Genomic DNA, 11,445 nt, shown 5'->3' with positions numbered 1-11,445 from the left:
CAAAAGAAATGAAAGAATAAAACTGTCCCAGGACGTCTATGCTAAAAGAGAGGAATACAAGTCAGATAAAACATGGGAGAGTTAAAAGTGCAGCACTTAAAACGTATGAGCCTAAAAGTCACTCAGTCAGTTCCAACAAACTAAAACAGTGAGGGAATTGTCCCGATCGCCTGCTGCTTCCCTCGCAGAGTCTCCTCTAGTCGCTCGACACGTACACACGCTGCAGGACGGGCACTGCCGAAACAAGAAAATACCGGCAGTATTGTGCCCACACACACACACACACACACACACACACACACACACACACACACACACACACACACACACACACACACACACACACACACCAACGCCGTACTTGTAAAAGCAGAGTGTTACTACTGTCCCAAAGGGATAGGCTACTTACGCGGCTTGCGGAGCTCCTCACTCTGCCGCTGCGTGTATTGCGCGTCGTAACACTCTCTCTTCGGTGTCGACTGGCTGGCTCTCTGTCTCGGCGTCTCTTGTTTCTTTGTTTTTCACCCTCCCCTTGGCCGCTGATTGGACATTGCGGCTCTGCTCTTGCTCCTCATTCAGCAGAAAAAGTCTCAATGAAATAAAAGAAAGCTGCACATGAGCAGGTAATCTGTCATCACTCACACGCACCAAGACAGAAAGTGAACTCATTGTAAAAACATGCACATCGGCAATCGATAAGAAAATCATAAATATCACAACATGAATTAAACCCAAAATATAAAAAGATTGGCGATATATGTTAATGATAAAACCAAAAATAAAAGATCAAGCGGGGCCGGGTGAGGTGTCTTGCTGAAGGACACTACGGTTGTCGAACTCTCAACCCTGAGGTTGACTTAGGTTGAGAGACGGACGCTTTGCCTACGCACCCACGGCCGCCCCGGCAAAATTGGCAAAGTCGACTATAAATTTATCTTTTCAATTTATACTATTTCACAAAAACGCTAACAATTCAGTCAACGTTGTCACAACAAGCATTTGTAGACTAAAACAAACACTTCAGCTGTGAACAAATGCAAATAACCTCAGCATTCATTGGAAATAACTCCTTTTAAGTTTCTATGGAAACAGCCATAGGCTACATAAAGCTAACTTGCTAGCAGTGAGCTTACATTCTAGGAAGCCTTTGTCCACACAGCTAACAGCAAAACACAAGTAGCTCACTTAAAAGTGAAAACGCTTACTTACAATATTAATGCAGCTAGTCCAGACAGTCCTATTCATCGTCCTCATTAACTCCCATCAAAAAACGTTTAAAAAAAAAAAGTGTCCCGAAAGTCCAATAGGCCAAAGTCACACAAAGCCGCTTCATTATGTTAGCCTGTGGAAAATGTATGTGCCTACTGGAAATGACTGTTAGTGTTGCATACTAAGATGGTAATTAGCCTACTGAAAGTCATGTTTTGTAACACAAAAGGACCTTGACACTTGGTGAAACTGTCTTCCCGGATGGATACATTTCTTATCACTCCGTGTTGTAGGGAAAGTCCTTCTCATGATGACACGGAAGGTGGAGCCAATCAGCCGCCTCTAGCTACTCAGGTGAAGTGCATCAATCTCTAAGCTGCCCCTTTATTACAATCTGCCACTTCCACAAAACACAATATCTCATATGATATGAGATGTGGCATTTATGGCATGCTAGAGTTATTAATGCAGCCTCCTTTGCATGAACTACAACAGATGTGATGCGGCACTTAAAATGCATGGTCCAAAGTGTTACATGTCAGTATGTTATATTTTTAGCGTCACTGTATTGTTATTATTTCAAGAGAAACTCATTTCAGACACTTGCGATTCCATTTGAGCTTTCAATGAAATCACAATGAGCTCTTAATGAGGACAGTTCTTTAAACTGTATGTTTGCTGAGATAGGATGCATGAAGTCAGCATCAACAAAAATGGATTTTGAATGGTAAGGTCTCCATCTACTGGTATTCCTTTGAACAGCAACAAAGGAATTATTCTTATTTGAGTGATCTCACATTAAGCAGTGCCAACTTAATAGGTGTATCTGGGATGGTAGAGGTGTTTGGGGGGTTAGAGTCAACGGTCTTTAGGCTACAGAGATTTGCAGCTTTAAGGACTGAGAGAATATTTGACTTCCTTTCTGTTAAAATCAAGGGGATATTACAGGGAGGGTTAACGGTTGCAGTTGACGTCGTAATCCAGCAGGGGGAGTCCGTTCTTTCCAGAGATGATGGGAGACTAGGTTTATATGGATCAAGAGTTTTCAATGTAGGCCCATCTGAATGTAATGTATATACAGTATTTAGTTATGAGTCACACTATAATGTATTGAATATAACATAAGATGTACTCTATTGATGTCCTGTTAGGAAAATAAATTATCTTGTGTTAATAAGTCTGTACACGTTCATTAATGGGATGCGACTGGATTAAGTCCTAGTTAAACTGATGCAGCCTAATATGACAATCCCCCTCCAACTCCTTGTAGGCTGCAATGTTCACTTTTTCTTACACTTGTTTAGGGAGAGAAAGGTTATAGCTGTAAAATACAGCTTTTTATCTTGTAGCATCTCTTTCACATTGGCTCTTTGTTTATCTGGTGCTGATTTTGTCTTTTCTTTTTTTTGCTCATTCATATTATCTCCATCAGTTTAGCCAAATTATAAATGATCTCGTGTCACCTTACCTGGATACTGACTATGATCTTTCCACTGGAGCCTATGGTACAGTAAATGGGGTGAAATGTGCTCTTTGAAAAGAGTAAAGAATTGATGAATATTGACAAGTTTGGTTTCGGCTATCGGGGTGAGATTTATTAATAGTTACATTGCATCACATTAAAACCCACTTCAAAAGAATTGAAAGAATAAAACTGTCCCAAGACGTCTATGCTAAAAGAGAGGAATACAAGTCAGATAAAACATGGGAGAGTTAACATTCTAGACCCCCCTCCAAGCGCTGCAGCCGTCTTTCAGAGGGCATATGCAAATGAAACTGTTTGTGCTCAGAAGCACACAAATAATGCTTTTTTTTTTTTTTTATGAAGTTAAATACAACTTACTTTTATCTACAAACCAAATAGGCTATCAGCATAAGACAGGATTGGTAACCTTTTAAATGTCGCATGTCAATTTACAATATCTGTGGGCTTTTTTAGAGCGCCGTTTTGTACTGCTGCTCCACGTCTCCCGTTGCTAAATGTTACGAGCTCGCATCGGCTACACATATACATACAGCAAAAGTAGTGAAGTGTGACAGGGAAAACATAAGGTTAGGTCAGCTCACCGGCGGCCTGATCACTGCGGTCAAGCCAGCCGCTCCTCGCTTTTACATGGTGAAGTGAGCCGCCCCTAAATTTGAAGTGCCCACGTATTCTGATCTTTATGGTAAATGCTCCGGACTCCAGAGCGAGCAGAGAGAGAGAGCGATGAAGTGAAGTGCTAAATGCCTAGGTCTTACCATAAAACTGACTATGAGATATACGTGTATGAAACGGGAGCAAACAAAATACTGTTCAGGGAATAATACTGCGAGTCTGCGATAACTTCCGTTTTTCAAAATAAGGTGTTTTCCTGGGAAAAAAATATAAAAATATATGTTCTTCCATAAGTAGACAATGATTCTGATATGGGTGGACTTAGTACTTCCTATAATACATGCACCTGTACTATGAAGTACTTTTTGAGAAATCCACTGTCAAAGTCCTTTATAAATCACTATAATGAGTCTTTTTTCTGACTTTGATGTCTTGTAAAAAGAAATTCTTCCATAAGTAGACAATGATTCTGATATGGTTGGACTTAGTACGTCCTAGACAAGTAATATGAAGTACTTTTACTGTGCACTTTTACTGAGAACTCCATAAGAGATGCAGTGGCGAACAAACAAACAGATGAACAAATGAACGATCGGCTCCTTGGACAGCGCCGCGGCACGTAATACACAAACCTGCTGCACAAGTGCTCAACCTTTACACATTTTCTGAAAAGTGGAGCAGGCACAATACAGAGAGGATGGACTTTTCTCATCATTGGGGGGTTTGTAGACAGACTAGAGACACATATTAGCGTTAGAGAAACATGGTGAAGTTTATTTTACATAGTATGTGACCTTTAACATTAATAATAATGATAATAACATAGCGCTTCTCTGAATACTCTAAGACGCCTAACAAAGAACAACAACAAAACAAAACATTGAAAACAAAACAAAGAAGAAATTAAGAAGAAACTAAGAGAAGGAGGAAACTTCTGTTTACCTTATTCTTTTGAAGACGTGCGTGTGAAAGGGTGAAAGGTTAACAGAATATCTATAGGCAGGTCCTGTGGTGCAAGGAAAACTAGTGGGCTCAAAGAGACAGGTCAGAGGAAGGTCACACGTCCACATATGATATTGAAATCTATGAAATACAGAAATTTGGCTTTACTGGTTTCGTCAAAGTACCGTAGTATGTGCAGTGAAGAAAAGTATAATCAGCATTCTGTAGAAACATGGAAAAAAACACAGATGTTAACACATTGTCCCCTAATGACTTCTGTTTACTTCAGCTTACACAACTCAGCAGAGTCTCCAACATAACCAAACCCCAGTCCAGCATGTAGAGGCTGAGTGAATGTGGTCTGGACTCTGTGGAGGAGAGTCATGGTTTCAGAGATGCTGTAGAAGGACAGAATACCTGCTCTGTGATCCAGGTACACTCCTACTCTGGAGGACTGAGGACCTGAGACAGGAGTGCTGACATTGTTGTAATACAAGTTATAACTGTTGCTGTAACAATCTAACGCCCAAGATTTGTCATTATGTCCAAACCTACATTCATAAGAGATCCCTGCTCTGCTGATATTCTTGTATGTGACTGCTACATAAACTCCTCCCCCCCCCCACTTCACCTCCCAGTAACAACGTCCCATCAGACTCTCATTACTCAGGACCTGCCACCATCCAGTGAATCTGTCTGGGTGACTAGAATAAGACTGATGTTTACTCATTACTGTTACTTTTCTGTTCTCATCAGATAATAACAGCCGTGTTTGTGCTGTGTTTGGATCCAGTGTGATGTCACATGAATATTTTAAGAACTCAGCTCTGGTCTTGGGCTCTGGTTCTGGTCCTGACAGTAAAACATCCACTTCAGTCACTGTCTGTGAGATGTTTGTCCATTTCTCTCTCAGGACGTCCTGTAGTTTATCTCTGACTTCGGACACAGCCGCTGTCACATCCTCAAAGAACCTCAGAGGACGGATCTTGATGCTGGATGAGTGTGTAGATTCACTGAGTGGTGACAGTGAGGGGTAGTCGTGTAGAAACTGGTTGTGGTCTTGTGTGTGTGAGAGCTTCTCCAGTTCAGCGTCTCTCCTCTTCAGCTCAGTGATCTCCTGCTCCAGCTTCTCCTGAAGCTCTCTGACTCGACTCACTTCAGTTTGCTGCTGGGATCTGACCTGCTGCTTCACATCAGAGCGTCTTTTCTCCATGAGACGGATCATCTCTGTGAAGATCTTCTCACTGTTCCCCACTGTTTTATCAGCGGAGCCGTTGATAGCCTCCACCTCCTGTTGAAGCAGCTTCACATCTTTCTCTCTGTCCTGGATTCTCTGCTGGATGTTTTGTCGACTCACCCCAAGCTCTCTCTGCCTCTCTGTCCTTTCTGCTGCAGCTGAGACTGTGTCATGACCTTTGTGTTCATCCATTAAACAGAGATAACAGATAGACTGCTGATCAGTCCGACAAAATACTTTCATCTCCTCATTATGACGAGAGCAGACGTTCTCTTGGAGCTTCTTGGAGGGCTCCACTAGCTTGTGTTTTGCATAAGCAGGTGAATCATAATGAGGCTGAAGGTGTTTCTCACAAAATGAGATCAAACAGACCAGGCAGGACTTACAGGCTTTCAGTTTCCTCCCGGTGCAGACATCACAGGCCACATCATCAGATCCAGCATAGCAGTGATCAGCAGGAGCAGCTTGGAGTCCAGTCTTCTTCAGCTCCTCCACTAAAACTGCCAACATGGTGTTTTTCACCAGAACAGGCCTCGGTGTGAAGTCCTGCCTACACTGAGGGCAGCTGTAGATTGTCTTCTCATCCTCTGTGTCCCAGTGGCTTTTAATACAGTTCATACAGTAACTATGTCCACAGTGAATAGTCACCGGATCCTTCAGGAGATCCAGACAGATGGAACAAGAGAAGGCCTCCCGGTCTAGTTGAACTCCTTTCTGTGCCATTTCTCCTCTCGGTAACGACGACTGTCTGAGTTTCACTTCTTAGAAATCAATAGTTTCACCTCTGATCTACACAGCATGTGTTTGTTCAGTGTCTGCTCTTGCACCGTCCCACATGTTGGTTACACCCATCCTCATACTTTAGATCTAAAGGGGAGAGAACAAGAAAATAAACGTCAGAGTGGAGCGGGCTGTGTCTGAGAGCAGGAAGAAGAGGGAGGGGTTAACAAGCTCTGATTCATGTTTCATGCCTCTGACAGGGCAGATTCTCTACATGAATACATAACCACTCTCTGTTGCATGGAAGCAAACTCTATAAGCAAGCATGTAAAAAACTCTAGTCACACATTTCTTAACATGTAAAAGAAGTGAATAAAACACAGAGAATAACTGAACAGTTTCTACAACTACTGTCAGAACAGAGCTACCTGTGAGCACCAGCATTACAAGCTGTGAAAATCTGAGACACCACAGGGAGGAGTCAGAGTTCCATTGATATTGTCTTTAAACATAGTTTGCCTCAGATTGAAGTCATAATCCTGTTTCAAATACAAACCTACTGATTCCTACTGCTGCTTTAATTTACAAAACTCGGTTTGATTACAAGTAATGGAAGAATTTCAATATGTGGTAGAAGTAATACACCGACCAAAAATACCTCAGTGTCCTTATGTCGCTACTCATTTGCTGATCCACGCTGAACGGGGCTGGGGAGCTCACTTGTTGGTTACACCTATCTTGCACTCGTATATTAGTGAAGGAGAGGGAACCAGGAAATGTGTGCACAGAGTGGAGTTGAGCAATCGGGAGGGGTTACCATGCTGCCCTCACTCATGTGATGAATTCTCTTAAAGTGACAGTGTGAGTCTGTCAGTCTGAGTTTTATCATGCAGTTAAGATTAAAACACAACATTGAACAACCACATGATGTTTTTAAATAACTTACAGCTCACAATAGTTGAAGCAAACATTGAAAAGCTTCATGTTTGGTTTCCTCTGAAATCTACAGTTTCATCGAGCTGTTTTGTATAACTGAAAAAAAGTTTTCTTGTGCTTTAAAGGAGAAGACAACAGAGAGAGAATGAAGACAGAAAATAATCCCTGAAATGAGACCGTGTACAAACAAACAACAGCATACAGATTCATAAAAGATGTAATGCTACAGACCCTGAAGGAAAACCCCCGCTTCCTCCAGGACAAAATCAAGCACTACTTTAATGTGTGTGACACTGGGAATGTACTTTTCTTCAAAACATCCAGAAATATGTGAAAAAAAGGTTTAAAAAGAATACAAGAATAAACCTTTTACAAGTCTCACTAATGTTCTCTGTAGGGGGAAATACTCGGTCTGTTCTTAAGGTCAACCTCAGCAGCCCTGGAGTGTTTTACGATCATGACAAAAAAACATGAACTTTGAAGGTTTTCTGTATAATTTGTGTTTTTTCTCTTCCCCTTCAAATCCCCATTACCCCCCCTACAGGAGAACACACACAGACTGACCCTGTCCATGAGTCCGGATGAGGTCTACTTGGAGAAACAGGCCAAAGCCGAGGAGGAGAAGCTCCAGAAAAAGATCCATGCTCTGTCAGACAGCGACAAAAAAGACGTCTATGAAAAAGGTACAAATGATTGAAACTGCTCCACGGAGGAAATCTGTATTTCTCTGCTTCAACACTTTCTGAGCTTGACTCTGTGAAATCACACAGAATTGTCTGAAGCAAACAGGCTTTTATTGGCTGCTTGATTGATTTGATTGAAGCCCCAAAAAATCCAATAAACCATCAGATTAACACAATAACTGGGAAAAAACCATCAAGCGCTGCAATGTGACTGTATACATAATATATTCAAGTTGACCTATTCTGCTGATCCCTCATTTAGTCATATAGTGTTACAATGCTGGATGTTCAAACTAAACATAGGCAGAGTTATAGAGCATGAGGTAAACATATGTTGGAGTAATCCCAGGATGAGTCAGCAGAGGGCGCTAAACAGCTCGAGGTGTTTTTTACTGACACCAGTATCAGATAAATGAGATGTTTTTTGAGCTGCAAATCATTCAAAGCTGTTCTATAAATTTTCAAAGACTGACAACAGTGTTACTGAATTGAGTGTCATTTGCCAGTTTTAGTCGGAGGGGGTGAGGAGTTGGCCTTAAATGTTGAAGACCGTTTTTGAGGGGACTTGTTAGAAACATTAAAGTACAGAGAACTATCCTTAAACTTTTACTGATGGAAAACCATGAAAGAACATTTCACCTGCATTCACTTTTCTGTTTATGACCCAACCAGTAAAACTGAAAGATTTCAGAAGGATTAGATTGAGGCACTTCTGATTTAAGTGTCTGTTTCATGTTCATATTCATCTTCTTCTTCTTCTTGGAAAAAGGTCTGGAGCTGCTGGCTGCTCAGAGCAAAACGCAGGACGCCTCCTGTTTGCCGGCGCTGAAAGTGTCTGACACTGAGCCCACGATCCCTGTTACTCCTGTTCAGATCAGCACAGCAGGTACGGCCCAGTGTCCACTCTACACAAGTTTATAAAACATTATACACAACAAGGAAGAATCATCTAAGAGTGTTGTGGTTAAAACCCCTTAAAATGTTTCCTCTCCTTGTCTCCTTCAGTCGGCATACCGGTGCAGTACTGTGAGCAGCCCACCAACGGCCTAGTTTACTTCAGAGCCATGTGCAGTCTCAACACACTGCCGGAGGACCTCAGGCTCTATGTCCCGCTCTTCTGCAGCGTTGTCACCAAGTAAGTTCACCTGACAGTCGATTGGACCAGAGCAAGATTTCAAAATGTGTCACCTGGTATATGAAAAGTTTGAAGATATTATGCTTTATTGATCTTTTCTGTATTTGTGTAACGTTTGGACAGGTGGTGTTTGAAAGCATTTTAAAGATTGCATGTGTGTCTGTTTGCTAAATCAGGATGGGCTGTGGAGGTCTGGACTACAGACAACAGTCCCAGCAGATGGAGCTGAGGACTGGGGGCATGTCTGTCTCCACCCAGGTCGTCCCTGACTCCACCCAGCTGGACATGTACGAGCAGGTCAGTACCAGCTTACTGTGTTTGAAAAGTCTTACAAATACATGGATAAAAAAAAGGTTTGGACAGAGACATTTCTGGACAAGAATACTTTAGATGATGTAGGGAATGAGTCTGAGCCTGAAGGCAAAGCTCTCCATTTACCGCTCGCTCTTTGTCCCGACTCTCACCTACGATCATGAGCTATGGGTAGTGATGACAGAAAGATATAATGGTGGATACAAGCAGCTGAAATGAGTTTCCTCCAGAGGTTTAGTTACTCTTTAAATATGTAAATGAGCTGTGTCTGACCACGCCCCCTCTCTGGAAGGGCTCGGGTGTATTCGGGCTTTCTCGCTCCATGTCCTATCGTTTACGGTGAGAAGGCAGACTCAGAGGGCAGAACAAACACCTAGCTGTGGGAGTGTCACCCACCTGGGGGAGGGGCTACTGCCCTTTGTGATGTCATGAAGGGAAAATCTCCAAACGGCCTGTTTGAGCACACATTTTCTGAAAAGTGGAGCAGGTAAAAGACGGAGAGGATGGACTTTTCTCATCATTGGGGGGTTTGTAGACAGACTAGAGACACATGTTAGTGTTAGAGAAACATGGTGAAGTGTATTTAACAGAATATGTGACCTTTAAAATGTATTTTAAATCAAGACTAGGAGAAAGAAGTGAAAGAACCAAAGTTGCAGCAGCACTTATTTTGTTCTAATCTAATGAAATTTGAGTTGATTTGCTTCTCAAATGTGACCTCTTGGGTTAGGGTTAGGGTTTGGCCAAAATGCAAAATATTTATCTTACAAGAATATTCAGGGATCTGTCTGGAAAAAAAGACTCAACAATTTACTAAGGGAAGCCATCATGGGGCATTTTTGGCAGCCATAATAAAATATTCCAAATGACTTCTACGTTTAAAAAGAATCTTCTTTGAGTTGAACAGTGTGTTGTTGACCTTGTATTTCTTTCTCTTGCTTCTCTAAGGGATCCAAACTCGGTGCAGACCTTGTCTGCGTTTCGTCGAGGTGTGGACTGGGCGAAGTCGGGACAGTTCACCCAGCAGGACATCGATGAAGCTAAACTGTCAGTGTTCTCGTCTGTAGACTCGCCTGTGGCCCTTGCGGACAAAGGTGAGGAACGACTGAGTGATCCCTCCAGCTGCTGTCAGGATGCCTCACCTGATCCTCCTCCAATCAGATCTCTGGACCTTTAACATCTCAGAACATAACTGACAACTTCAACATTTTAAGTCTTTAATGGAGGTTAAAAGCTTTAAAAGGATTAATGAATAAAATGATGAGTAAAAAGTTGAATTATAACCAAGTTCAGATATGAAGAGATCTTCATTAGTTTTATTAACTTAGTCTCCGTCTCTGTTGTAAAGCAGTCACTGTCTCTAGTTTATCTCTTAGCTGTCTGGTTTGTTCACTCTGTGTTTGTGTTGCAGGAATGGGTCGCTTCCTCAGCGGAGTCACCGATGAGATGAAGCAGAATCACAGAGAAAGACTTTTTGCTGTCACTCACCAAAGTCTGGTGGAAGTGGCTGAAAGGTGCAAGCTTTTATGTCACCTTACATAACTCAGAAATGAAGAGAAGGAGAAGCTAAAAGAAAAAACAGAATGACAAACTGTTCCCGTTTATTCCCACATCAAGTGTTAACTCGTGTCTTGTTTTCCCCCTCGCTGCAGATACCTCGGCGTCGGTCAGAGGACGTGTGGAGTTGCTATCTTGGGTCCAGAGAACGAGGCGATTAAAAAAGATTCCTCATGGATCGTAAAATAATCCAGTCTGTAGGTAACTTGTGATTTAAATACTCAACTGGACTTCTGGAGAATCACAGCTGCAAGACTTATTCTGTACTGAATGCTGAAAGTCTACGGTTAGGATTTTTTATTAAAGAGTCAAAAAAGCTGAAGCGCACAATATCAAGAGGAGGACTGAGAGCTGCTGTCATGGTTCAGATACGTCTTCATTCTGTATATATTTAATGAAATATATGATCATGTTGGAATACACTATGTGAGTGAGCTCTTCTTTTTGGGATCATTGCAAAAGTATCATCAAGAGATATATCATTTATATAAACTTCAATCAGGTGTTTTTGTTTTTGTCTGCAGGATATAAATGACTTTCTTCCTCTGTGGTTTACTCTGGGAAACTCAGAGCAGAGGAAGAACATCAGAGCCATTCTGTCTAATTCAAACAACAA

The 11,445-nt window shown here is 41.9% G+C and overlaps 2 protein-coding genes across 3 annotated transcripts in view; one reads left to right on the top strand and one right to left on the bottom strand.

Moving 5' to 3' along the window:
* Positions 1-4,293: 4,293 nt before the first annotated feature.
* Positions 4,294-11,445, bottom strand: part of LOC132979376 (tripartite motif-containing protein 16-like) — a 57,944-nt gene continuing 50,792 nt past the window's right edge. Inside the window, exons 1-2 of one of the 2 annotated variants that reach the window (XM_061045116.1) lie at positions 6,865-7,006; positions 4,294-6,353 (exon numbers count right to left, since the gene is read on the bottom strand). In XM_061045116.1, the coding sequence (XP_060901099.1) occupies positions 4,530-6,209 (1,680 nt within the window). In that variant the 5' untranslated portion in view covers positions 6,210-6,353; positions 6,865-7,006 and the 3' untranslated portion in view covers positions 4,294-4,529. Of the gene's footprint in view, positions 6,354-6,864; positions 7,007-11,445 lie in introns of those variants that run through there. The other variant, XM_061045115.1, reaches the window with a different exon arrangement.
* Positions 8,558-11,333, top strand: LOC132978499 (presequence protease, mitochondrial-like). Its single transcript, XM_061043705.1, has 6 exons — positions 8,558-8,711; positions 8,831-8,960; positions 9,137-9,257; positions 10,180-10,366; positions 10,684-10,786; positions 10,925-11,333. The coding sequence occupies exons 1-6, from the start codon at positions 8,558-8,560 to the stop codon at positions 11,016-11,018; spliced, it is 789 nt and encodes a 262-aa protein (XP_060899688.1). The 3' UTR covers positions 11,019-11,333.

The sequence above is a fragment of the Labrus mixtus genome, chromosome 8 (assembly GCF_963584025.1).
Source record: "Labrus mixtus chromosome 8, fLabMix1.1, whole genome shotgun sequence".
In the NCBI taxonomy this organism is placed as follows: Eukaryota; Metazoa; Chordata; class Actinopteri; order Labriformes; family Labridae; genus Labrus; species Labrus mixtus.
Note: the sequence above shows the minus strand (reverse complement) of the source record. Positions and strands in the feature narration are given on the sequence as shown.

Excerpts from the sequence above, each read along its gene's own strand:
- LOC132978499 (XM_061043705.1), top strand. The coding sequence starts at position 8,558 with ATGTTCATATTCATCTTCTTCTTCTTCTTGGAAAAAGGTCTGGAGCTG. Across the intron at positions 9,258-10,179 it reads AGCTGGACATGTACGAGCAG|TGTGTTGTTGACCTTGTATT; the intron begins GTCAGTACCAGC and ends TGAGTTGAACAG. Across the intron at positions 10,367-10,683 it reads TGTGGCCCTTGCGGACAAAG|GAATGGGTCGCTTCCTCAGC; the intron begins GTGAGGAACGAC and ends TTTGTGTTGCAG.